The sequence below is a fragment of the Anser cygnoides genome, chromosome 15 (assembly GCF_040182565.1).
Source record: "Anser cygnoides isolate HZ-2024a breed goose chromosome 15, Taihu_goose_T2T_genome, whole genome shotgun sequence".
Lineage (NCBI taxonomy): Eukaryota > Metazoa > Chordata > Aves > Anseriformes > Anatidae > Anser > Anser cygnoides.
The window spans coordinates 8,456,485-8,483,673 of record NC_089887.1 but is presented as its reverse complement, the minus strand read 5'-3'; the positions used below and the strand labels follow the sequence as shown (position 1 = coordinate 8,483,673).

General features: G+C 41.2%; 2 protein-coding genes across 27 annotated transcripts in view; one reads left to right on the top strand and one right to left on the bottom strand.

Moving 5' to 3' along the window:
- Window positions 1-27,189, top strand: part of LOC106033474 (acyl-coenzyme A synthetase ACSM4, mitochondrial-like) — a 206,934-nt gene that overhangs the window by 162,069 nt on the left and 17,676 nt on the right. For 21 of the 26 annotated variants that reach the window (XM_066977917.1, XM_066977919.1, XM_066977929.1 and 18 more), the window contains 6 exons: window positions 13,412-13,598; window positions 14,372-14,512; window positions 16,462-16,555; window positions 20,490-20,618; window positions 22,762-22,829; window positions 23,149-23,298. The exons of 1 other annotated variant lie outside the window; for it this stretch is intronic. The gene's annotated coding sequence lies outside the window, so the exon portion shown is untranslated. Of the gene's footprint in view, window positions 1-13,411; window positions 13,599-14,371; window positions 14,513-16,461; window positions 16,556-20,489; window positions 20,619-20,999; window positions 21,151-22,761; window positions 22,830-23,148; window positions 23,299-24,252; window positions 24,600-27,189 lie in introns of those variants that run through there. 4 more of the 26 variants (XM_066977925.1, XM_066977927.1, XM_013177021.3 and 1 more) reach the window with 4 other exon arrangements.
- Window positions 1,467-11,145, bottom strand: PDILT (protein disulfide isomerase like, testis expressed). The gene is made up of 6 exons (XM_066977944.1): window positions 10,264-11,145; window positions 9,102-9,299; window positions 8,672-8,792; window positions 7,134-7,315; window positions 3,303-3,392; window positions 1,467-1,830 (listed from the first exon to the last, which is right to left on the bottom strand). The coding sequence occupies exons 1-6, from the start codon at window positions 10,417-10,419 to the stop codon at window positions 1,759-1,761; spliced, it is 819 nt and encodes a 272-aa protein (XP_066834045.1). The 5' UTR covers window positions 10,420-11,145; the 3' UTR covers window positions 1,467-1,758.

Below are 27,189 nucleotides of genomic sequence, written 5' to 3'. Positions count from 1 at the left end.
TTCCTCATTGGCCTTACAAGAAAAAGGGTTGCAGATACAGACTATCTGAAATAACTGTACAGAGAAGGAGCAGATATTTGACCGATAATCTGTCTGTTTATCATTTGCCTGCAACAGTTTTGTTATCTGTGCAGTAATAAATAGCAGCTTGAGATTCGCTCGAGTTTGAAACTTCATGCCTGAGGGAAGCTTAGGTACAGGAGCCTGCAGCAGCCACACAGGTGGGCGGCAGGGCACCAGCTGGAGCTGGGAGAGGCTCCCTTCTGCTCTTGAGGTGATGTTGCTGTGACAGAGGAGGGAGCTGCAGCTTGCAGAAACACCGGTGTGTGGAGCCCATCTGACCGGTGATGTTCACCTATTTCAGGTACTCTTAAAAACTGCTCGATAAAGTAGGTCCAAGTGGGTCCACCCACAAAACCCAGGCAGATCCTCTTAGGAATGGTGATCTTGCACAGAACATGCTTCTACAAGTGGCAGATTATGAGGATTTAATTGCAGTCCCAATGAAGATTAGCTCCAGCAGAGATTAAAGTGTGCCTGGAAAGTGTTGACATAAACTGTTTTACTTTCTGTCTCCTTGTTATTAACACTTCATCACTGAAGGCTAACTAACAGCCACATGAGGTGAAAGCATTGCGTGTTGAGTGCTATTTGTTTGCAAGAGCTGTGAAGTAAAGAGAAGTTGATATTTCATCTTAAATCTGTAAGTGTGGGTATTTAATTACACATTGCAGCCTGGCTGGCAAACAAACCATCTGTTCTGAACTGCGCTTTCTAGCAAATAGCTGTAAAATATAGGAGGTCCAGTAGTTCAAAATTGTCCATCTCTTGCTGACTTTCATCAGAGAGGCGAGGCAGGAGCTCGCCACTGTTCTTCCAGTGCTGTGTTCTTTACTGCAGTGACTAATCCTCCTTCATTTTCTAAGTTTTCACCTTTTTTTTTCTTCTGCTTAAATAGAAATATAGCTTATTGGCATTAACAAGTTGGGAACAAAGATGTTAGAAGTCTGCTTTTGAAATGGATGATTAATAAATGATCTTCCCTCTCTAATTCTGCAAGAAAAGGTTTCAAATTTTCAGACTTATTTCTGCTTTATCTGGACTTTGCAGGAAGAAATTACTGTTGTCCAGCAGTTTCACTAGCTGCAGTTGTGTAACTTGCATGGGGTGGTTCGGGGACCTCTCCTAACTGAAATGTGAATCATACCAGTGACTTTGTCTATTAGGTATAGTGGTTTTCTTACTGGAATTAAATTTTATTATAGTTTCTCCATTTTCTGCTGCTTGATAATGAGCAAAATAAACACAAACTGCCCATTGGTGCCACTTTGGGCACAGCCTCTAGCTTCAAGGAGCAGTTGCTCTCCGGTTTACCCTGTGACAGCCCTATTGTTTTAAAGGGAGATTAACTGTTTGCAAACCTGCTCCATTTTTTGTTCAACAAGAATAGTATTATATATTGATTCACCAACCATGGCACATAGACTTTTCTAAATGAGAAGTGGTTATATTAATAGTAATAGTATTATTTAGGCAAAATTGATAATATTTTAAGAACCGAAGACAACTGATCCTGATAAAACTATTAGTAAAATTGGATTCAGAAGAGAGGTCACACAATAAGCAACTGATACTGAAGTCTTTACTTTTATTTTTTGGTCCAGCTCTGTGTTCACTTGAGATGATTCATTCTTGCAATGAATTCCTTCCAGGAAGGATTCCCCACAATCCTCAGAATTTTTCTTTTTCTCTGTACTGTTAGAGTTCTTCTTTCTCTGTTATTACAGTCTCTTTCTGGCTGAGATTCTCTTTGATTCCTCCTGAAGGATCCTTTTGAAAAAGCAAATGCAAGAGCAAAGCTGTTTATTACTCGTGTTCACAAAGAGAATTGCTTTTGTAATTCTTTACTTTCAAAAAAAATTTAAGATAAGAAATGTGTTTTCATCATTTCAGCCAAGGAACTTGAGGGCATGTAAATGAGGTAAGAAGTAGTGCTGCTGTTGATAACAATGTGTTTTGTTTTCACACCCGGAGACTGATTTATGGAGAAGTATAGATGAGGTTTTGTGTGAAGTTTTAATACGAACTTGGAAACCACATTTGATAAGATAATGGGCATACGACAGTATTTCCTGGGCAATTACAGAAGACACTACCTTCTCATTTATCCTGTCTGGGAATACTCTGAGGTCAGGAGGAAGTTACTCCAACAGGAGACTTCATATCAAGCACAGTATTGCAAAAGGTCTAATACTGCACTCTTCTGGGAAAACTCAGAGAGTGTCTAGTAAGGATGGAGAATATGAACGGATGAGCAAATGTCAGCTGTCTACCCCTTTTACTACACAAAGCATGTTTTCTGGGTAGTGTTTCACAAGTGGGCTTTTATACTTATGGTTTGATGCAAAATAAAGTGTGAAGAAGAGATGACAGAATATACACAGCTCTGTAACATTGTACGTAAGACCAGGGGGGGAATTCAACAGATCTGTTGCAGACAGATCATCACTGAAGAACATGCAACGGAGGCAGACACCAAACTTAGGCTTGGGGTATTGGAAAGTGGAAGCGTACACTGACTGGGCGGAGTCAGATGTCTGATCCTGCACTGCAGACTTCTGGTTCCTGATATTATTTAGTCACTTCTCTCCGTCTGTAAGCACCTAGTTGAGCAGTAAAGGCAGGAGTGAATCAATGATGAGTGTGATCTGAGACAGCTAATGGTTAGCCGGTCTGACAGGAGATGAGAGTTGAGGAACTGGACAGCTGTCCTAACCAGATGGCCAAGAGAGGGGACAATGTCTGTCTCAGTTGTGCTATTGTTTTACGAAGAAGGGACACCATGCTAAATGCAGCACGATGAGATAATTGTGGATGTTTGAACCAGTCCAGCTGTAGCTGAGACCAGTTTTCTGGAGTTTTTTTTCCAGCTAAAATCCTGGCAAGGTTTTGCTTACACTGGTCAAGGTGCAGGTTCCTTCCTGCCTTGTGGTACGGTGTTAATGTAGAGGCTCAGGGGTACCATGAGCAGTGGGAGAAGAGCCTTCTGTGTGATGAAAACAAGGATGTGAGTGGGTGTATGCCTGTCTGGCAGTGGTATGACTGCAGCTAACGTGGTCCTGCCAAGCTGGTATGCTTGAAACTGGCTGAGAGCTCATAAGAACCATCTGAGCATTGACGTGAGCAAGGGCTGAAGCCCTTACACGTGGGCTATGCTATTGCCAGTTTGGGTGGGCCATATAGGGTATGAACATGCCTCGGATCGCATAGCAGATCAGTCATTGTCAGGGTCAAAGGCCTACCTTTTCTCCTGTTTCTGCCTTTGTCTTGATTTGTTCTTCTAAGAATTCAGAAAATGCCTCCAAGGTATGCTCCCCAGCATAGGCCATTTCCTGCAAAGAGTTTGAAGATTAGGAAAGCATTTAACTTTCTACACAAAATGCTGGAAATAACAAACTAATAAACTGAAAGATTTCAGTGTTTCAGATTGCCCACGCTCTAGACTTTGGTGCTCAGTTTAAATAAAAAGTGAGGACAGGGTTACAGCAGCTAAATATTTCCAAGATATTTGAAGAGCAGAGCCTATCACAGTTCCAGCCATGATATTAGAAGCTGTATAAAGATTTTGATGGAAACTCAAAATCCTGAACCAGTTTTAAAATCCACAGTCCAGAAGTACCACCTGTTCCACAGCTTGAACGTTCAATAAGAACAGGAGGAAGACTGTGAACAGAGACATTAATTTTCCATCTTAAGTTGGAGATTTATTGAAGATTTTCTTATGAAAAAGTTTAGGGAAGAAACACTTTGAATTTAGGGCTTTAAAATGTTCTGAGTAAGTATGAGCACCATACTGTATTTTAAAGATTTTTTTCAAATACTGTTGTTCTCTGGACGTCTGAAAGGATTTTACACAAGTCTTTCAACAAAAATTTATAGAAGCTTATGTGCGTGACATTGGAAATTGACTGCTGTTAGCTGAGTATATTTAGAAATAGGCAGATGCCTATTCTCACTTGGGGGTAAGCTGACTTACTCCCACGGAGACCAGTAATGCTACGTTACTTTATCCTAGTTGCTACTATGCCTGACGTGAGTTCAAAGGACTATAAAGAAAACACCTCCATTCTCTAGTGAATTCACTAGATGTAGACACAGTTTTAATACTCCCTGTGCAGTAAGGTATTCTCGTGTAATAAAATGTGTTGCAGCCTTGAAGTTATTTTTTGTTTGCAAACTTTCTTGAGTAATATTATTTGATTCCTCCAGAGGCAATTAATATTCCCTGATGAATCTTGATTTTCATCAACTCTGACGGCAGGAATAGCAATTTCTCAGACCAAAGACCTGTAAAGCCAGAGAAGCAGCTGATCCCTGCCCTAGTACCTGAGGATGTGTGTCAACACTTCCCGTTAGAGCAATCAGTGCGTAAGTGTATGTAAATGTTATTTTTCTCACTTAATCCATAGAAACAAATAGAATCATCTTAAAATCTGCCTGAAAAACTGCATGTTTTTCTCTCACATTTGGAGTGGATGACACAGTGGGTGAATTGTTCATCTGCTTCACAGATGGAGCTCAGATGATGCCTGGTCACTCCTTCCTTGATGTAACTCATCAGATTCACTCCCTTGTTCCTCCAGCTCTGACTATAACTCTTCCCCAGTGTACAGCCAAGTGCTAAATTTAATTGTTCCATGGGGGAGGAGTAAACTTTTTTGTCTCACTGAGAGAGTTGATTTTTGCTTTTGACATCAAAAATTTTTTATATCGATAGCTATGCAAGCTATTGATATAAATAGCTGTTAGGCTCAGCATCCTTATACTGAAACCAATGGTTATTAAATGGAGCGAGAATGAAAAAAACATAGGAGCACTGAGTTGGTAATTTGGAAAATTGGACACATGCTTAAATGCCCAGCTATATAGGTGTCTGAGTTCGTCTAGCTCCAGTTAACCCTAGATGGCTCCTGGTTTAAAAAAAAAAAAAAAAAGTAATCCATCTAGCTTTGCATCCACTGAAAATAAGAGGGTGACTTGTCTTTAATTTCAGAAGAAACTGCCCTCTTCTTAGACTAAAGAGTGGCACTCCACTAGAAAGCAGGCTGGTCGTAGCTTGGAGACCAAGCAGATGCTTCTGCCTGGAGGAGGGTGGTTTCTGATCTCGTCTCATCAGGTGAGAGTGCTTGCAAGGGACTGTGCAGCACTGTGTTCTGCCCATGGCTTTGCCTTTAAGGAGGTGTAAGGGGGGCTCTGGTAGCCAGAGAACATGATAACCCAGTCTAGAAATGAGCTATGGGTCATGTTATGTTAGCCACATTTCCAGTGGTTTATCAGGAGCCGGTTCAGACTCCTTTATTTGCATTTATCTGTGCTTTGCAGAGTCTTCTAATAGTTATTCCATCTTTAGAGTTCTACCTGCTTCTGCAGTAGCCTTCAATCCATCCTTAGTCTTTAAAAAATGTGAAGGATCAGTAGAGGATATTACAAGCTCATGTTTGGGTTTTTTTTCCAACATTAGCAAAATACGGACGGCTGGAGAAGATGCCTGTGTGAAATCAAGGCTGTACCAGGTGGTGGTGGACTGTATGTTTTTCCTGTTTCTCTTTTTCTTCCTTCTGCACATACCAGTTTCTCTTGGGTTCCCAGCCCCTTCCATTGCTCTTTTCATTGCCAGAGTAAGGGAGCAGGGATTGTAAATTTGGGGCAGTGCCTATACAGTGCGAAACACAGGAGAACTCTTGAGTCTTGGCCCATTGGGATATTGCATTTGTAACCTGCACCCTGGCCTTGGTTAACTTCTGGAAAAGTACAGGCGTAGTTGGAAGAATTCCCTGTGTAACTGCTGGTTGGGTAGGAAGTGGCTGAGAGCTATTGCAGTGCTTTTGTGTTAATGGCTTGAGCATGTCCCTGCTCATCTCTGATTGCCTGCGGCCAGCAGCTCATATAGTGCAGTAAGAAAGAGGACAGAACACATCGGTCAGCCACCGCAGGCATCTGCACGGGCAGTCAGGTGCAGGCTAAAATCTCTGAAGCCATGGGAACTGGCCTAAAAGCCTGGTAGACGAGGGGGAACTTCAGATTTCAAACACACTTTAGTTCTAGGGTATTTTAAGTGTGAAACTATCCCTTAATAGTTAAAGTTGTTACTGATATTTTTTGACAAACTGACATTTATTATGAGCATTTAATGGGTTTCTGCTCTTCTGTGCAAAGACTAAGCATGGTGCGAGTGTGCAGGACTACAGTTCAATTCATTAGAAGCTGTGCATGCACATCTGAGAGCAAAATCTCTGCCTAAAAGACTAAATGAGGACATAGGCAAATGTCTTAGAATTCAATTTAAGTTTGGGACTAAGAAGAAAAATGAAAAGCTTAGTAATGTCTTAATTATGGCAGCGTCTTAGAATGTAATTTATTTTGGCTTCAGACATATTTTCTTTTTAATTAGATTATCTGTGTAGTTGGAGGAATGTAACTTTGCCTAATATTTTTCTTTTTCAGCTGTGGCATCTTCTGATTATTCTGTAGCATAGCTGATGCATTAGGTAGCATATTCTAAAGATCGTTAGTCTTGACAACAAATACTAAAACCCTATTGAGGCTGAATGAAATAAAACTACTGGCATAACTGCATAGGAGAAAAATTTGAGATCTGGGTTTTGTGAAAATATAGTGGATGTAACAAGAGGGATGCCAGTATTATTGAGGTTATAGTCATACTTGCTCCAGAAACAACAGACCCAGTAGTTCTGAGACTGTACATCTCTTGCAATGGTGAGGAGGCGAGCTCTAAGTTTGCTCCGAGTTGACTGCTGCTAGAACCCAGCAGGCAGATTGCAGGTTGTTGAACAGTAGAATATGAGCAGCAATGACTTCATAGGTCTGCAATGGGAAATGGTGCATGGGCTCTTGCCGCAGCCTCACACTTAGCAGAAGGTAGAAGGGTTTCCCCTCCAAATCAGGGTCTTGTCATCAAAGAATTCAGTTTTGTGTAGATGTGCAGCAAAGCCTTCTTGCTTAAAGGACTCCTTTCTCACGTGTTTGTTCACTGTGATCTGTGCGCGCACACCCAGCCACCCACCCCTCAGTGTGCAGCTGTGCCATCCCATTCTTCCCCTAAAGCTTCTCACCTGGTAATCAGCTCCAGCAGGAAACAGTCTGAAGAAGGGATAGCGATCCAACACAACTGACAGGATGTCATTTGCTGTGACATCTATCTTTGCAATGATTATGTCTTTGCGATTTTGATATTTCTCTCCTAGCTGATCCCAGATTGGCAGGAGTTTTCTGCAGTCATGGGACCAAGGGGCATCTGCAGATGTAAAAGGAAAAGTATACAGTCTGGTGGAAGGGCATGCGCTGGTGTGCTCAGTGGTACCCACTTCAGCCTGTAAAATTTAACAGAGTTTTGAATTGTGAACTTGTGGTCAGTCTCTACTGGAAACCACCCACCCTTCATGAGTTTTCATGTAGGGATAACTAGCTACTTCTCTAATGCACTTCTGGCAGCAGCACTGCTTTAACTCTTTCTAGCCTTTCATGACTATAACAAACACAAAACACTTGTCATATGACTGTTGAAGAGGACTGCTAGATAACCAGCGCAGCCCCAGTAAGACTCAGATCATTTCCATGATGAGGTACTTGTCAGAAGCACAAAATGCTTCACACATACTGAAAGTAACTGTGTTTAGAAATTGTGCTGTAGTTGTACTGAAAGGAGGAGTTAGAGTTATGGTGGTGTTTTGCACTGCACACTTGCCAGGTTAGCAAAAAGGCAAATCCAGCATGCCATTAAGTAACATACATGATCACAGTCCTTTGGTCATGAGAGGAGTGGTCATACTCAGTTTGGATGGAATTAAAATTTCTGGGGCACTTTCCTGAAAATGCTACATCCCATTTACCAGCCTTTCATTTCTAGAGGACGTGGTTTGGTTCCTGCCTACATCACTATTATGGCAGCTTACTTGTTCGTGGTACTGTAGCGTGACCTCGAATGGACAGAATGGCTGCTGCCAACAACAAGGATTGCAGGACTGTGCTACATTTAAGAATTTCTGTTAATGTTATATTTAATGTTGTATTTTTGTAAATGCTGTATGTTTGCTCTATCAAACTAATTAAGACACAAACTAACCCTGCTGGCTGGTACAGCATAGAGCAGTGGTTTCTTGCAGGGAAAGGTCAAGCAGGGAAAGCTACTTCCCTTGCAGACAGAGGAGGAAAAGGAGTTTGATTTCTTAATCTAGCAACTCCTCTTCGGGATTTAATGCTAGAGCATTATAACTAGACAACCTTACTTAACTCTCCCTCTGTCCTCGGAAGACAGACTGACTCATACTGTGCGTGTTATAATGTTCCGTTGTACAGCGTGACATTCTAGTGTCATTTTCTTTCAACACTGAGATTTGTTATTGCCTTGACAAATATTTATTTAAGGGATCCAGTGTTACTCAGTGCAACCCTAAGTCATCAAGGTATTGCAGCGTTTTCATAGATATGAAAAAAAATTCTTTAATGCTTTCATCAGACACCAAAAATTTGTTAAGCATGACTTCTGTAAAGTGCAAAGACTAGTTTGGTCTGTAAGCATGAGCTTTCTTTTTTCATTTCTAGTTGATCATGTTAAAGCAACTTAATATTTGAATACAACAGTGACACTTACAAAACATGACAAACACAGTCATGGTCTTATTGAAGACAATCCTGTTGAAATTCTTCCCAACAAGCACTTTGACTGGCATCTTGTCCCAGTCCTCTGTGATTTCTTCACTGGAGAGATGTAACTAAGCAGAAACAAACACTGCTGTGAAAGTGCAAGGAACATTGAGAAACTTTACTCCAGGATAAGTTAATGTGAGACCACTGGGACCTTTCTCTACCTGATGTCCACCATTACTGTATGTTATTTTTTTGATATCTCAATGTCCTATCTGGCCTTCACACACTATTCCCTGCTCTCCCTTGAGTGGGGAACTGCTGTCTTGCACCCCTGCATAGTTGATGGTTAGAATTGTTTGTCCCTCTCTTGAATAGAGACATATTAGACTGTCTGAAAGTCTTCTTTTATCTCATCTCCTTAGTAATGAACATACCTTTGCTTTTCCATCTAGGTAGCTCTGGCAAAAATGTCTTAGGTTCTCCACAGTCACCTCATCTGCAGGCATTTTGTACTTTGCATTGCTCGTCAGGTTTAGGATTCTCACAGTGGGAACATCAACGTCCCTGATGCGAAAATACTCAAAAACTCGTCCATTCCTTGTTTCGTTAGTATTCACCAAGACAAATGTTATCTGATAATAGAGAAAGAGTCAAGCATCTGGTTGAGTCTTCCACCTTTGGTATAACAATTTAGAGAAATAGAGCTTGGCAGTGGGTTAGGACCTAACCTTAAACGCAAGCAATTGTGTAGAACCAATTTTGATCTCAGTCCAATAAGCAGCATCTCTGTGAACTTTATCATACCTTGATCCATGTTAATTAATGCTAAAGCAACCAAAAGGAACAGAGATTTTCCTTCTGTCCTTGCATAGTGGTTTGCTACCGATTATTTTAGTAACGCTTCTGAATTACCGCTCAAAGCTCTTACTGCCATTCTTAATAAATCTTCACAGGACAAAAGAGCTGAAACACATGTAGTCCATGTGTCTTTTTAAATATTCATGTGTGCTATTTGTAAGACAAATGATCATTCTTCAGTCTTTAGCATACTTAGAGTAGGAGTAGCAGCGCAGTGTCTGACAATAGAAACTGAAATACTCATCTATGACTGCCTGTAGATGTTTGCAGACACTTGTGTGTTACAGACAAGGCTATACAGGTGCCTTGCAATATTTCTCAGGCTTTCTACCTGATTCTAGCTCTGGCTTCAGGCAATACCCTGCAGTCTTAATGGTGTTGCCTCGTGCTGGCAGAAATTGCCAGAAGCTTGCTGAAACTATCTTTGGTTGGAAGTTGCTCCAAGAAAGTTGTATGCATAAAATCAGAAGCAGGTTTATTGGGAGCAGCTGGAATCAGTGTTGGTTTCTGTGATCTTTGTGTTTTAAAGAATCATTCTGAAGTGAAATTTATTCTTTGAATTTGTCAGATCATTTTGTTAAGAGCCCAAGCTGAAAAATAGTTGCTGAAACTTTTAAAGGGATTGATAGACTTAAGAGACAGGCTGACAGCAATGTAATTTTAGCAACAACATTGGTGAGTGTTTTTCCGTTGATTTTTGGCATTTGTATTTGCAAAGCAGGATTCGTTATTACAAACCTTCCCTCTAAATTCCATAGCAGCAGACTTGTAGTTTTCATAAGTCACATTGAATGTCTTTGAGTTCGTTGGGATGAACAGCAGGATGTGATTTTCGACAGGGACATCAAAAATCTTCACAGATGTCTGGGAAACAAGACTCAACATCTGTTCCATTCTTTTTAAGCAGAACAGTGAATCAGAGGCTCAGAATACCAGTGTCATTCAGATCTGCTATTGCAAATTTTACTTCTTAAGACCCTGTTCCCCATCATTTCCATAACCCTGAGATTTCTTTCATTGTTTTAGAGAAGATAGAGTGAGAAGAATCAGCTGCTGAGTATTTTTTGTATTCCAGGAAAAAACTCATCGTTATTCATAGATTTTACAGTCAGAAGCAACTGTTATCTCTTAGTCTGACCTCCTGTGTAACACATGCTGAAGAATTAATGCTGAAGATGTGCTGAAAGTGAAAGGCAACATTACCCAGGGAGGCCCAGCTGCAACAGCTAGACCTGACAGGGGCACTTCCTTCACTTCTGGGTGGCATCAGCAGCCTACATCTCCTTTCCTGGACAGAGCTTCCCTTTCTCATGCCACACCATGATCGGTCAAGGGGTTACTGCCTCATGCAAACAGATATTTCCATGTCTTTCCCCTCCTACTTGCAATTTTTCTCCTTTGTCTTAGCCCAGAGGACCGGGTTGCTGCATGGGAGTGGAAAGGCTGGAGCCAGGCTAGAGACTGACCTTCCACCGTCCCACCCCTCCTAGCTGCTACAAAGCCCAGGGCATTGTGCTGGCTCCGCAGGACGGAGGTATTTCTATGTCCAAGTGGTTCACAGCTTGACCAGCCATTCCCTGTCTCCTTAGGAAACATCTTGCTAGAGGGATGCATCCTCTGGTCTGGGTTTGACGAAGAGCTGCCTGTTGGATTCTGCTGGTGTTTGTAGATCTGTTTTGGGCTGGCCTAGTCAAACAAAAGTCTCAAACATTTAGGAGCAGATGAGCTCCTTAAGTTGTTTTCTGTATGCATTCCTCTGCTGACAGTTGCTGCTCAAAGAGCATTCACGGTAACAGCTGTTGTTAGGAAGAGAGACAGCACTCTTCCCTCTCCCCTGAATTCTTATATGGAGGCTTTACATCAGGGGGCAGGGGTCTTCCCCCCACACTCCTCCACCCTTTCTTTACTATAATGTAAGAGGTGCAGCAAGTGAGGAAAAGCATATAGTATGATAGCCAAATATCCCTTCTACTCCAGGTACTAACTTGTCAAGGCATATAAGCAGTTTCATAACATGCTGCCTGTAGCAGTGTAATAGCCTAAAAAAAAAACAACAAGAAATATAGGGAGGTTTCTCATAGGTTGATGTGAAATGTTACTGGCTGTTCTTCTCCTGTGGCTTTTGTTAATACAGTGAAAAAACAACGTACCTCAAGATTATATTCAGTGACCAAATCCAAAGTAAAGGTTTTGATTAGCCTTGTAAGATCCAGTTTGTTCTGTCTGCCATCTTCAAGCACTTCATTATGCACAGGTTTTCCCTTGGATAAATAGTGAAGTTTGAGGTTGTTGGCTATATCAACTATAGGGACAAAGGTACTGATTATAATCTAAAATACTGCTGTTCTCAGCTTTGATGTTTTATGACCTTCAGTAACTGAAATTCTGTAACTTGTAAAATAAATGTCATAGATTACAGAAGACTATAGCTAAAATTCAAGATACAGCTGACAGTTTTAATTTGCTCAGTAATGTTAATATGCTAAGAGAACTTTTCTATATCTAGACATGCTGTCTGTGACACATCCACTTCAGATGTCCTTGATCTGATTACTTTGTAGCCTAAATGTTGTGTATTTGCTGTGTATTTGTTCCTGTTGGCCACTTCTGATGTGGATTGGAAGATTCCTGACCAAAAGCAACTCAAAGGAAAAGAGGTGAATTAATAATTGGTGGTTTAGAATATAGGGATCTGGGTAAAATGGCTTTAAGTATAAACTAGGAACCTGAGTGTGGGCAGACAAATGGAAAATATCTGTTATCCTAAGGTTGGTGTTTGCTTCCTGCTAATCTCTCTGGTCTGCAAATGGAGTATTTGTTTTGTTAAGCTGTTTGAATTTCAGCTAGGAAATTATTTAACCTAAATAAATTATCCAAATGCCTGTCTATAGCCTGAAAGTGCCACAGCAGCTTGTTGCACCTTACCTTGCTAGGCTTGCACTCCTACCTTCTTAAATACAACAAGAGTGTTCTTTTGGATGCCATAGTTAGCACAGATGTCCTCTCTGCTTGTCATCCCAAAAGGCATCTCTGGCACATCTTTGGCAGTCTCGCAGAAAACTTCCATGCTGTTATTGCAAAGTTCCTACTCCCAGAAAGAGAATTTATTAAAACCAGTATCCTGCTAGTATGTGTAGGAGTGAGAGCCACAGGTGAGGCAGGCCCCTAAAGGCTTGTGAAGTGAGATGAGTGTAGAATGGGTATAGCTTGCCCTGATTACGTTCAGGGGGAGATCTTCAGCACAGGGGAGATCACAGGAGTGCTGTGACAACACTAGTGCATTCCCTTTTCCAGCTAGGGTCAGATGGGCTGGCAATATGGGTAGAGTATGGTTCCCTTTGTCCTTCCTGTGCTCATCTCATCTGCCCTGCACTCTGCTGGCATCCACGCTCTACAGAGACTTCAGCAGCTGCGGAAGGATCACACCGATGACTACTCCCCTGCTGCAGCTTGTCTGCCCGGCTGTGGAGGGACCCACATGGACAGGCTGCCATGGATTGCAGACAGGGCTCCCTGCTTGCACGAGGACCTGACTGATGTGTTCGGTGATGTGACCGAGGGCTCTTCAAAGTAGGGACCTTGGTTCCTACATCTGTCAAGTAGTCACTGTGCTGTCCACCCTCAAACTAAGAGTTAATAAGCATGATGAAAGGCAGCAGCTCTTTTGGATTTGATTTAATCAGACAATTATTTCATGCTAGTTGAATAGTAATTTATATGCTGAGACCTCCCAATACATTCTGGCACTCATATTTGTGAGCAATCTGTGACTAATAGAAGGCCAAATCCAGCTCTTTATTTACTTGGACATTATTTTGTTAGCTTCCACCCACTAAATTTCTGACATGCCGTAGCTCACACTGATGACCATCTATTGTCATTTCAGCCTCCAAGTAAAACCATGGTGTCCAGTCAAACACACCTGCAGGCACTATCTGCTGTCAGCCTGCTTCAGGAAATTCTCCAGCATCACTGTAGTAGCAAGGGCTTCTTAATGTGGCCCAGCATTGAAAAACTGCCCTCCTTCAGACATGGCTGCAAGCAGATTGCTGCAAAGCAAAATTCTGGGCACTGTGAGTATTTCCAGTTTGTCCTGTTACGCTCTATGTGTTCATCACTTCTGTTACTATAGGGCAATTTGGTAATGAATCCTGTTCTCCTCATCCATGAAACATGGTCTCTCCACTGTAGCCAGCACATTTGGGACCTTGTCAGTTCAGGTAGGAGTGCAGACATTGTGCTTTTAACTGAGCAGAAAGTTACCAGAATAAAAGTCTCTTTAGAGCGTTGATTGAATGTTTCAGGTAATAAAGGCTTCAAGGACACACTGAAAAAGCAGCAAAAAACTATTCCTATTTTGCTGACTTCTTGACTGCATGCTTTGACAGCTGATATTTACTTTATGCTTTGACTGTTCTATATTATTCAGTCCCAAATCCTGAAAACCTTATTATGCTTTGGAAGGTAGATTTTGCCTGAAACAGAACTACAAGAGTTGGATCATACACAGTGTAATATTTTATGACTTCCAATTCATGCAGATTTCTTAGCTGGCAGGAGCTAAAAAAACAGTTAACATGTTACTGATGGAGCTCAGTTCCACTCCCCTTGGTCTCACTGAAGTTGTTTAAATCTTCAAATGGAAAGATGAAGAAAAGGCACTGCAGCGTATTTGACAATATTTACTGTGGTTTTTATGGACTTGAGCATGAAGGGAACATTCCTTCACCACAGCAGCCTGCCTGCAACTATTCATGTCTATGATTTTACACTCACTGTCTTTGAATAGAAATGCTGTGATTAGGTGCCATGGCTTTGGCTGAGATAGAGTTAATTTTCTTTGCAGAGACTCGTATGATGCTGTGTTTTGGATTTTTGATGAGAATAGTGCTGTTACAATGCAGTGCTTACTCAGCGTTGAGGACTTTCCTGCCTCCCATGCTGCCCTGCCAGCAAGGAAGCTGCAAGTGCACAAGAAGTTTTTCAGGCAAGTTTTGGGTCATTTGGATGTGTGGAATTTGGTGGCAATGGCAAACAATATATCCCAAAGGTGGAATGGAAACCAGCCTTTTGAGTTTTCCAGCGAATTACCTTAAAAAAGCCAATCACTGCCAAATTGTCAGCATTTATCATGGCTTCAGCCTGATCTGTAGAGTTGATTAAGACTGTGCTGGGTCCTGTTCTTCTTTTGACCCATGTAATAAAGGCTGAGGCCTGTCTGACTCCTGTGGAAGGAAAAGAGAATTGAAATGACTGTCAAAATGAATGACACCTTTCTGAGCAATCAAAATAGAAGTGGTGGAGGTGCAGAAAGATGCTGAACTTGGACTCCTATGGACTGAGGGCAAAGTTGATTCAAAGTGGGCTTGAGCATCCAAATCCAACCTCAGGTTTTAGCCAGCATTTTAATTATTGTCAGCTCTAGAAGATCAGCAGTGAATGAACGCTGTTCTGTGGGATATCTGCAAATGACTATGTCCACTTAACTGCTTGATCACAGGTGGAGAACAGAGATGAGAAAATTAAGAAAAGCAGAAAATCTGCTCTGCAGCATTTCATGTGTCCACAAGTGAATCGAAATCATAGCAAGTTATAAACAGCTATCGACCTGAGGCTTAATCCAAAATGACTTCAAACCAATTGCAGATTTTATTGAACTGTCTGTTCAATTAAATTAGGTGTCAAAATTGTTCCTTTGGTGCTGCAGAAGATCTGATAGGTACAGAGGCACGTTAAAATTCCCCTGTGCTATTGCAGCTTCACTTCTCAGCTTAGACTTGAGAAACAAAGCCGAAATCTGTCAAAGGTGTCATTTAATTCTGGAGAGTTCCATCTTTTGGGATCCAAATTACTGCTGCTATTTTTACTGAGTTCATACTCACTTTGTTTATTTGGTAAATTCTTCTCAGGCTTTCAGGAATTTTAGGAATCGTGAGTCTCTTTAAAAATAGGTTCTAGCTATTGTGTTTTCAGGGGAAATGGAGCCACAAACTGAGGCTCGGGAGATGAAACTCTCAGCCATAAAGTAGTGCCTTCATCTCTGTGAGCAAGGTGTCCTGGATGGACTAGAGCAAGAGTCTAGCAAAGGGTTAATGAAAATTGTATATGAAAAAAAAATGTCCGTATGCTGTGAAGTGCCAGAGTCAAGATGTACAGCACAAGTGGATTATCAAAGATGCAAGTCCTGGTGCTGTGCATTTTAGCGATATGACAAGGTCAAAATTGAGTCAGACCATTTTACTGCCATCAAGTCATTTTGCAGCAGGCTGCACTGCAACTAGTTTAAAATACTTTATTTTTTCTTTTCAGCAGATGCCTGCCTGTTTGGCCTTAAAAAGTGTCTAAGCTGCAGAGCAAAGCACAGAGCAGTATCTAGTGGCCACCCGGTGCTTGGCTTCTGCTGCCTAAATGCAGAGTTGAGCTTCTGCAGCTTGTGTCAGCAATATAAGCTCTCAGCATATTTTTCATGTGGTTAGTCTTTATATTGGGTTGCTTTAAACAGCCTGTACTTTGTTTTTTCTGGGCAAATTCTGGCCTCGGAGATGATATAAATGATGATTTTACAAAGCCTAGAATTTGGCTCTCATTGTGTGTCCGTTGTCAGGACAATCATTCAAAAATGCTCTCTTCCATCAAGTACTTGAGTGGATTTCTTGATTTAAGCAAGATCTGCAGTTTCTTTCGTGGTGAAGTTTGAGTTTTGTATAAGAAGTCTTCAGGTGGTTGCCGAACATTTTCAGTTGCTGATTCTCAGTGGTTTAAAAGTTACACCTGATAGGTGAGATTTTACTAGCTGTTGCACATAATCATTTAGCAAGTCAACAGAGTGTAATTTAACTCATTATTGGCCGTACATGTGCTCTGAATGGTTCGTGCTACTTTATACAAATTGCAGGACAGAAGCCAGTTTCGTAACTTCTTGTGTCTTGCTTGTAGGTGTCCCTTACATTGCAACTCTGTGCTGAGAGATGGCTGTGTGCATCTTGTGTTACAGTGCTTTGTATTCACTGGCTCTCACAATACCTGACAAGTAAGTTTACCAGTTCAAATGATGTTTTCAAGTCAGCCCTATAGATGTAATCAGAGACTTCATTCTCATGTGTCTGCACCTCTAATAGAAGTTCATCTTTCAGCTGCAGCAGACACAGTGGCTCAGGAGTTAAGAAAACCAAGCACTCAGTTGTGTACAGTTTCAAGAGGCAAACTTTATGCTCCTTTTTGTTTTAATTTATATTAAACTTGTGACTCAAAAGTACCTACTCAGAGTATGAACTGACCCTTTTCCAAGTCATGATTTTTTGCCAACTCTGTAATATTTACCATTTCAAGGGAAAAAGAGAGAAAAATATGTATACGTTTGCAGTAAAATAAAAGATCTAATGAGGCCAGGATTTCCCAGGATTGCTCAAGTCAGTCCTATTCCAATATTGTTGTCTTTGCTTAATGACTCCCCACAAAAGATTTCAGACTATTCCATTGTTTTTTTCTGAGCCACAAATGAGCTCCCTCTGATGGCTACACTGCAAAGTTCTTTTCTTTGGTTTAGGAAGTATAACTGCATATTAAGGAACCTAATGAGTTCAGAATTCATTGTTAAATACAGTGTATTGCTCCAGTCTACTTCTGCAGTCATGCTAACTGTGAAAATTGCAGTGAACTACTAGAATTGCAAACTGATCAGGTTTGGGATCGAGTTTGTTTGGTGTGACTTATTTATTTTTGTTGTAGTATGTGGGGATACGTCATTTTTGGGGTGTTTCTATGTCCTGAGTACAATTACACCAGCAGTGGGTTTGACTGTGTGAACTAAACATAGAGAAGCATATTTAGTTATAAACTTAGAAGATGCATTCAAATTGAATTTCTTATATGGATACAGAGGTAATTGCATGTTTAATACCAGGGCAAAAACAATTTGGCACCTTGCATATTCTTTATCTGATCAGTCGTGTTGTACTTCTCAGCAGCATAACAGATGGGTACATCCAGTCACTATCAGTGCATGAGTTAGTTTACCTTTGCAGTCTATGGGATCTTCCCTGCTGCCATCCACAAAAAATTTCACAGTTGGAAACTCTCGAATGTTAAATTCTTTCCTCAAATCGTGTTGGTCCGTGACATCAATTTTGCCAAATTGGATTCTTGGAGCTTCTTTTTTAAGCTGTCGTGCAGCCTCAGCAAATTCTTCAGACAAATTCTGAGATGCTTGAGATAAAAAAACATCTGGAAAGGGTCAAACAAAAGAGAATGGGTTACACAAGGTGCAGCACGAAGCTTTCCAGTGGAAATTGTTGTGTCAGTAGTAGCTGGAAGGGTTGAATAAGGTCATTTATGACTCAAGTAAATGAGAAATTATCTTTTTACTTCTTTGTATTGGTTCTGACTGTTCATCACTCCACATGTACTTGGACCAGCTACAGTGAAATACCAACAGGATTGCAACAGTCTCCTGTTGGGAAGAAATGATCTAGGGGAAAAAAGTAGTTTGAATATGCTCTAAAAGGATTTCAAAGCTGAATGAGGTATTACTCGCATTAAGACTCTTTGATAAGATAATGTTTTTGTAAGCACTTCATTCAGGCAAACTCCTGTAGTGCAGAAACTACTTTCTCAAGATAGGGAGGAAGGAAGGAGAGAATAAGAGAATATGTTCTCAGAGACTGTCAGTGGTTCTAAAATAACAGGTGTTTCTGGGGGCCACGGGCCACCCCTTCTGTAGCTGGAATGGCAGTTGTGGTTGGAGGAAGGAGACGGGCCATCCTAGGCTGTGCTGTGAAGTTGTAGGTTACACCAATATGAAGAAAGGACAAGGGAAAAGCAACTAGTCGCATATCGCTGCTCCACATTCAAAGGTAAAGTGGTATAGGCCTGGTGCTTACAGCTTTGCAACTTGTAAAACTGAGATACCCTTTCTTGTTGGTTTTGCCCATTTTCTTTAGATTTGGCACAAACAGTTTCATCATTAAAATTTTCAAATAGGAACCAATGAAAAAACTCAGTCTTGCTTTCATACATTTGTGTGTTCTTGTGTGTATATGTACGTTATTTACATTCACATGTATACTTACACACTTATGTGCCAAAGCATAAATCTAACACAGTAATTATCTCTTGCTCTTTCACAAAATTACAAATGCACTTCTGTACAGCCTACCTCATGAAGACATCACCCAATACAACTGTAACCAAGAATTGAATGAACATTTCTGTATGAATTCTAATAAATGAAAGAAAGACAAAAACCTCTAATCCAGCTTAGAGCTCATTTACATTTCTTGCATTATTCATCGTTATCCTTGCTCTGAATCCCAGCCATCAATCATTTTCTTCTCACCAACTGCTACAGGGAGGAGCATGAGGAGTAGTATTAAATAATGTTATTTTCTCAATACATTAACCTGACAGACCCTTCCAGATTCTTCTACACATGAACCCATCTTGGCCCAGAGCTCTTAAGCATTGATACAGCAGCTCCAGCTGTTAATGTGCCAAATGAGGTTCTTGTTAGCAGGACGAAAGTTAGTGTCTGTTCAGGGGCCACTCAGCATGGTGTTGAATAGAAGGTACTTCTCTGAATAAAGTAAATGAGCCTTAGCCCATCAGTCCAAAGCAAATTGTGTTCTAGTTGCCTATAAAACTTGTTTCATCAAATAGTTTTATTGCAACTTTACAGAGATTTTAAAGAGATTTTATCCTAACTTCAATTTCCTTTTTCCTCATTATAAAAATGCTCTTATCAGTGTTTTTCCCAACAAGTTTGTAATATGTTGTCTCTAAAAAAAAAATAGAGTAGTATCTCAATCTTGGCTAGTTTAATATACTCTAGATAAAACTGCAGAAAACCACAATACCTAATAGAAGTTCTGACCTGTGAACATGAGACACAGCATGTCTACCATAGAAAACCACTGCTGGTTCTAGAGGCAGTGCTTGTTGAGCAGTTACGAAATACCATTACTTAAAATGACTCTAATAAAACATGGGGTAGTTGCTGTGCAATTTAAGAGTGCTGATAAAAAACGACCTCACGGACAGGGTGAGCCCAGAACAGTTAGGCAGAACTGTGGGGCTTTCTGAGAGGGTGTGAGATGGAGTGCAGCTGGAATAGCGAGCAGGAAGCCACATAACAATTAGGAATCCGAAAATTCTAGCTAATTCCAAGGCAATGGTTTACACCAGAGGCTATTTCAATGTAATGGCTTTTTTCCCTAATAACCTAAGGTTGCATAGCTGTTTTGTCACAGCTGGGGGGAATTTGGAAGATCAGATGCTAACTGCACAGTGAAGTGGGACTCTCTTGGGAAGGTGCAGAAGACATCGCTGGTGAATTTCAGACAGAGAAGCTGAAGATGCCTAGAGGCTTTCCAATAAGCAGGGAATAGTAGGCTTTCTCGGTGTTAGATATGCATGTAGTTTGGCTGGGGGATTTGGAGATCCATTTTTCTCTGAAACATTTCAATTCCAAACAAAAAAAAAATGTTTTAAGAATGATCTCTCATCACCAACTGGCCTGAATAGGCAGAATTGCAGGTAGCTAGTAACATTGCTAGTGTTGTTAGATAATGAGAGCTGGGTAGTTTGTAGCTCCTGGCAGAACTGGGAGAAGCGCATGCCTCCATCCCCTAAAAAATAAGCAGTGCATTCAGAGACCAGAAGTCTGAGTACCATTAACCTGATAACTGTGAGACAAGTTCACTGAGTGAGCAGCCGCCTTCATCAGACAGATAAAAACTGTTTCCTTGGCTACCCAGCAAGCGTGTGGAAGCATCCATCACACACCTTTCCCTGGCTTTCCCGAGTGATTAGACTCCTTTTCAGCTTTCCATCAGTTCCTTTTTATTCCACTCATTCTTTGTTTGCTTCCCAGGTGCTTTATTTTTCAAGTCACTTGAGTGTTGCAGGAAATCATCGCTCCTCTTATTTAGAGCCTTTTCTTGAGTTTTGTTTTGCTTCCTCTGTTTCAGATTTTTACTGGCACCGATTGCTTCAGGTGTTGGGGTGAGGAAGCAGCTGCTGAGGCTAGCACGGGGTCACAGGCTCCACACTTGAGGAGAGCTGGGTGCCAGCAGAGGATATACAAGGGCAGATGAAAGGTAACAGAGATGGTGGCAAGGTCACTAGGGAAGATGTGCCTGGGTGGTGAAATGCCCATGTAAACACCCCCCCATGCACACACACACACACACAGTGTACCAGTGTGCTGTGCCACAGCTGCCAGAAAAGAGAGGCTCTTGAAATGTCATCAGCTCAGGAACAGCATTATACTAACAGTGGGAGAATGTCTTCACTATAAGTAGTTTTATTTTTCTTATAAGCAGAGAAGCATAATTTAAGGGGTTGTTAAATTTTTTATTATTATTTTCCTAGATAGTGTTTTTGATCTGTATTTTGGAAGCATCACTGAATTCCCTCTCACACTGTCATTGCTGTTTTGTGAGGTGTCCTCATCAAAACAGATGTGAACCTCCAAAAGAACATTTTACCAGATTGGCACAATTTGAGCAAGAGCAAAGAAAATCCTGAAAATACGTTATCCAGCATCTGAGTACAACTCAAACTCCTTGACTCAGACATGGGAAGATGAAAAATGGTCCACAGAACTATGCGTGTTAAAGCAACTGTGAGGTATCCTCTTGAATTTCTACACTTTTTTTCTGACAAAAATTGAGCCGCAACCAATCACCTTTTTAAATTACTTGCAGGGGAGAGTCTGTAGTACCATTTCTGCAGCCACTTTGCTCAGACAGCAAATGCTGAAGAACAGCATCACATTTTTCAGCACCTTCCCTGATGACCGCAGTTTCCCTTATTTTAAGAACTGCTGTAAGAATGCCTCCCTCTAAAGGTCATGTAGGACAAATCTTACATACACCCTCATTCCCTAAAGACAAGATTTGGGGTGTGGGAGGATTGCCATATTTTCCGTTTTCTAAGCTAAGTCTATGTATTTGAGGATTTAAATGCACTTTTTATATTTTACCTGTCTCATATGTCAGCAACTCGAAATTTGTCAGTTTTGTTTTCCATGAACAGAGAGCTAGGTTAACGTGAAATCACATACACATTGAAAGCAAAGCTTGACAAACTGAAAGGCACTACAGATTTTTAATCAGACTGTCAAAAATGCTGATTTTTACAGCTCAAGCCACCAGCATTTTTGTTCTGTGCAAACAAAATGTTTTGTCAGGAACCAGTCCAGCTTTCCTGATGAACTTAAAGCATTACTGCATCACTGTCAAGAACAAGGCAGGGTATTGTCACATGCCATCTCTGTCTTAGAGAGAGTCTGAGTATATTTTGCCCAAAGCCACACCAAATGGATATGGCAAAAGTGGGAAGAGAACCAGAAATGGTGTATTTAGAGAGTATTTCTCTTGGAATGCGTAGAAGCATATAACCTGAGTAAGCTACTACTTTATTTCGTAGTGCAATATACTGAACTAAAGTACATTGAAATGTGGGCAGAGATACAGAGATTTTTGCTGATACATAAATGTGTTTAATGACCCTAAAGCATTCTTCAAGTGAGTTTACATGAAAGCGTGATGAGTTCCTTCTTCTTTAGCTAATGCTGAAGGCCTCCAATTTCATTTGGCAGTCTGTACCGATGGTCCAGTGATTGCTGCAGACATTGTGAATATGCTTGTTGTCATGCTAAATACTGATTTCCTAGCTGTTAGTTTCTGGCATGGTCAGAAAGTCATTTCAGCAGTCCTACTTTTCATCTTTCCCTGCGTAGGCTGCTTTTGCAGTTTTCACTACAGATATGTAATTTTCTCTGTAGAAGACTTCTACGATGAAGAATGGTTTTGTGTTTAACATGTTAGAGTGGAAGTCAGAAAAGCACGATGTTGATTTTGCTGCAGGTGCAGACTTTCTTATTTCACCTTCAAAGTGTTACCATTGTATTCTACAGTGCAAAACACAGCCCAAAACCTCCTGTGTTGACCTCTGTACTTTTAAACTGAGCTAATTTAATGTTTGCAGTTTGTAGTTTGCTTGAGGTCTTCTGGTATGCAAACACTGAAGATCATTCTAAAGTTTGGATCCTTACTCAGAACATTCAATAAAATAAGCATGTAGAAGAGACATCTACATAGGGAATGCATGTTAATCATTGTCTGCAGCAAGCAACTAGAACATCATCTAATGACTCTTGTACCTGTCTCAATGTGTATTTCCACTGTCTTGCTTATTTTTATAAGCACATTTTGCAAACAAATTGTCTCTTTTCAGACAATTTACTCCTAGGGACTCACACGGATTTTCAACAAAGCCTACAGGAATGAGGCACCCACATCCCAGTATCCTTTACACTTCATTAGGAGTTTCCTGTATGAAGCTGAGTTGTAAGATATAACTGTTCAGGGTGGTTTTGAACTGTTTTTATTCACCCAGACCAGCCATACGTGTTGAGGAGACTGCTATATGCTGGAATTGGTTCTTAGCACATGAGTGGGTGTGCTTTGGATGTTGGTCTTATGCGAGTTGACCATCTGGTCTATATACACTGATTTTAAATCAGTTGCGCTCCCCCTACTTCCTAGAAATCTCCCTTTTCATGAACTATATATATACACACAGGCAGCAATTTCTCATTTTTTTCAGTAACATCACTTTCAGCTTTTGTGCCTTGAGAAGGAGGTGTTTGTCTTTGAGTCACCCCATCGTGCCTATTAAATGTCATTATCTCAGCATAGATTGTCAGTCGCAGGCCGCAGGGATCCTACAGCTGATCTGGTGGCTCACTGGGTAACAGACCTGCTAGGAAAGGTAAATGTCACCTTTTTTTTTAATAAATGGGAATGTGCGTAGAGAACAAAGCAGCAATGCAACTGCTGTACCACTTGTATGTTTGTCCTTAAGTTATAAAACTACGAACTAAAGAAAATGTAACCCCCCTGATAAATAAGACAGGCAAACTAGTGCCAACTGTCACACAGAGGGACCTTGACAGACTATAGAAGTGGGCCCATGTGAACCTCATGAAGGTCAGTGAGGCTAAGTGCAAGGTCCTGCACCTGTGTTGGTGTGATACTCAGTATCAGTATAGTCTGGGAGAAGAACTGATTGAGAGCACTTCTGCAAAGAAGGACCTGGGGATGAAAAATTGAATGTGCACCACTAATGTGCTTTTGCAGCCTAGAAAGCCAGTTGTTTTACCCTGTTCAGACTGTGCTTGGTCACAATTGCTGTACTATTCCTTCTATATCTGTGACTTCAAATGGTTACAGTTCGTTGCAGTGTGCAGTAGTATTTGTAGTGTTCGTTTATAAGTGTACACAGTCCATCGTCCCTGTGGTGCCCTATTTTCATCAAAGTGCTTGGGATTTTTTATTTGTTAATTATCTTGATTTCCAAGGTGTGTAAGTAAAACTTAAAAGCAACAATATTCTGCAATGCAATTCACCGCAGGGGTTTATATTAACGTATAGTGTAAATAGTAAAACTCTGCCGTGTAGACAACACTGATGTATGATCTTCTGTCTGCTGGTGGCAAGTGCTCTGTATTCCCTATGCTAGTAGGCCTGTGAGTGATCGCTTAAACATTAGTGGAGGTGCCATAGATTACAGAAGAATGAGAGACACCTTTCATGTGAGCTTCAAGATTGGGTGCACCAAGGGCATGTAATTTGGCCAGAAGAACAGGCACTGTTCCGCACACTGCCGTGTGCTGCTCATGTTGTTTTCAGACATTGTTCTGTGTTCCTTCACAAAAAGGGAAATGGAAGCTGGAACTCTGTTCCTCTGACCTCCCCTGCCTTCTTTATGCTGCCCCTTCAGTTACTTCCTTGTTGCAGAAGGCAGCTGGGATGAGGGCAGGAGAGTGCTGGATTTCTGGATCGTTACTTTTTTTCCATGCTCGGTATTTGCCCAGTGTACTTTGCTCAGCTCACTAGAGTACTGACCCTGCATGGCAGAGAATCAGCATATGTTTTTATATTAAACCTTTTCTGAAAGAAGGCAGATCTGCGACACAGTGAGGGTGGAGCTGAAGGGCATTAGGAGGGTCTGGGAGTCGCTGGACAGAAGACATCAGAGCAGGCTCTTCCTGATTAAATATTGTGGGACTGGTAAGTAGATAATGATATAAAGTGGGGAAAGGGTTGGGGTTTTCACCTAACAGATAGACCTAAGGCAGATCCTAGAGCTTTGGATCAAAATTTGGAGCTCACACTTTTTTCTATCCTGGTACAAAATTCCACTTTCTGTGAATTGTGGGTTTCCTTTGCATTCTCTTACTGCACCTTGGTGATTGAGAATAGGCCAAGAAGAGAAGGGTCTCAGCTCTTATATTCATTCTGGATTTCTGAAACTAATTCCTGGCAGCCTCACAAATTCCCTGCGTGGTTTTGGGATAACTGCTTTGTCTTTCATTATCACAGCTTCCTGAGTGATTCCATGTTCGCATAGTTTACATAGCCTATTTTAAGGAGTAGGGCATAAAACTTTAGTACTTTATGGATTCTCTGTTCATGTGCATGTCCCATCTTCAGACTCCTCTTGCTGTGGCAATGGAAATTACAGCAAACGAACCAGCTTGTTCAGCAACGTGGGCTGAACATTGTTTCACACATCCCAGGGCAGTGCCTCAGTGCAGGATGATTTTTCACTGTCCCAGAGGCTGTTTAGTGGCAGGTCTCCAAAAGGAGCTGCTGATATTGAGGCCAGAGATTTCCAGGTAATGCGTCTTGAGCTGAGGAGCTTGTCAGTCTAGTAATTGATTTCATAATTCTCTGCAGGGACTGTAGATGCCATTATGGTTTGTAGCTAGAAAGGCAAGCCATGAATTTTCAGTAAGCCTTTCAGATAGATGTGGTGACCTTGAATCCAAACCAGAGTGCAGTGAGGATCACTGGTGCAAGGTGTGGTTGGGGAGCAGTGTTTCATCTCTGACCTTCTCAGAATGTGCAGAGTACAGGGGAAGGGTGTCTCTGTCCCTTGGATCTGAAGAAACCCAGTTGTGAGGGCAATAGGGTATCAGAGAGAGGTCCCAAACTACTCTGAAGTAGGGACAAGAGAACCTGTTTTTTCAGGCTCTTACAAAGCTTGAGAATAGAGCTTGACAAAGGTTTTTTGTGTGTTTTTTGTTTTTCCGGATGAATTATTTTTTCACCAAAATACTGTGTCTTTAGAGGGCTCAAGGCAAATCACAATTTCAGGGTGAATTTGGCAAATAGTTTTAAACCCTGCACAATTAAATAAAATCTTGATAAATTTCAGCACTTTGAAACTTGTCATTTAAGTGCTTATAATACATTTCTGAGCGATTGTTCTAAAAGTTCTAAAACATATTTGAAGTTTTGTAACACTTTTGGGATTAATGAAATGTTTGGTATGATCCAAAGTTAATTTTAGTTTCATTAATCCTCAAATGTATTTCTGCAAAGTTAAGAAGTTGCTTTAATTTCAAATATCCATTTCAAATTCAGGATAGATTTGGGGTTTTCTGTATGTGCCTGTCTGTAATGCCTACCTGCCTCCAGAGGAGTGCTAGTTTGCAAGATGTTTGTGTAATTTAAGGCTGAGTTGGTGTGTGTGCTGAGCTCAGTGAATGTAGCACAGTCGATAGCAGGGTGAAGCAAGGTCAAGCCCAAGGAACAGACACAAAGCTTTTGCTGTCTTATGCAGACTGAGGAGTCTGTTGCCCATAATCATTATGAACTTCCATACTAAACCTATCTCAGAAAAAGTTCTTGCCATAAGTAATGTCCTTCCTTGCTTGTTTGGCTGAGCTGTCTCTACCTGGAGATTTACATCATTTTTAGTTAAACTGCTGTCTCTTATAAGGCTCCCTATCTCCCTCCACACCAACCATAGTACCTGGCATTTAATATGAAATATGTCGTCTCTCCATGCATTTTGATTTCAGTCCTGCTGCAGGCTGAATGATCACTTCTAGTCCAGCAAAGCACTAGGCACAAGGTATGTAGATGTGAAATTGTAAGGCCATGTGTTGAAATTCAACATGAATGTAAGTGGTGATCTGGAGAAGGGGTGGAGTGAGACTGGCCTCCCTGATGGGTTGTATGAAGCAAGCTAGAAAGATGTACTGGAAAAATTTTCAGTGCAAAACCAATGCTATCCTTCAGACTTGTGCAGTCTCACTGAGAATGAGGTTTGCTGCATAATCCTTTTGAACACCTAAACCCTATTGTGGCCTGGAGGGGGGCTGCAGGAGAGCGAAGTAACCAGGGCCACCCCATCTCTGCAAAGAATCACAGAAGGACTTGCTTAGAAGGGACCTTGATGCCCATCCTGGTCGACCCCCCTGCCACCCACTAGATCAGGTTGCCCAGGGCCTCACCTAACCTGGCCTCGAACACTTCCAGAGATAGAACATCCACAGCTTCTCTGGGCAGCCTGTGCCAGTGCCTCACCACATCTAATCTAAATCTCCCCTCTTTTAGTTTAAAAAAAGTTTTAGTCAGTTTATTATCTTATTCCAGGGACTGCACTGGGAACCCAAGAGGTTTGGAGCTGGGATGGTGGGAACAGAAAACTAATGAAAGGGCTGTAGTCCTCATAGGATCCCAGGTAAACCCATGCACAGTCAGCATTTACAGCATCAATATTTGTTCTATCTTTAAAAATATGTTACTGTAAAACAATTCCCCTCTAGCTGAATCCATAGTGGTTGCCATGACATCTGCTCTACAGTAA

Bases quoted from the DNA above. Each gene is read 5' to 3' on its own strand.
- PDILT (XM_066977944.1), bottom strand. From the start codon at position 10,419: ATGGAACAGATGTTGAGTCTTGTTTCCCAGACATCTGTGAAGATTTTT. The intron at 9,300-10,263 runs GTTTGTAATAAC...CTCTATTATCAG, and splicing joins CTATGGAATTTAGAGGGAAG to ATAACATTTGTCTTGGTGAA. The intron at 8,793-9,101 runs GTATGTTCATTA...GTTTCTGCTTAG, and splicing joins ACCTAGATGGAAAAGCAAAG to TTACATCTCTCCAGTGAAGA.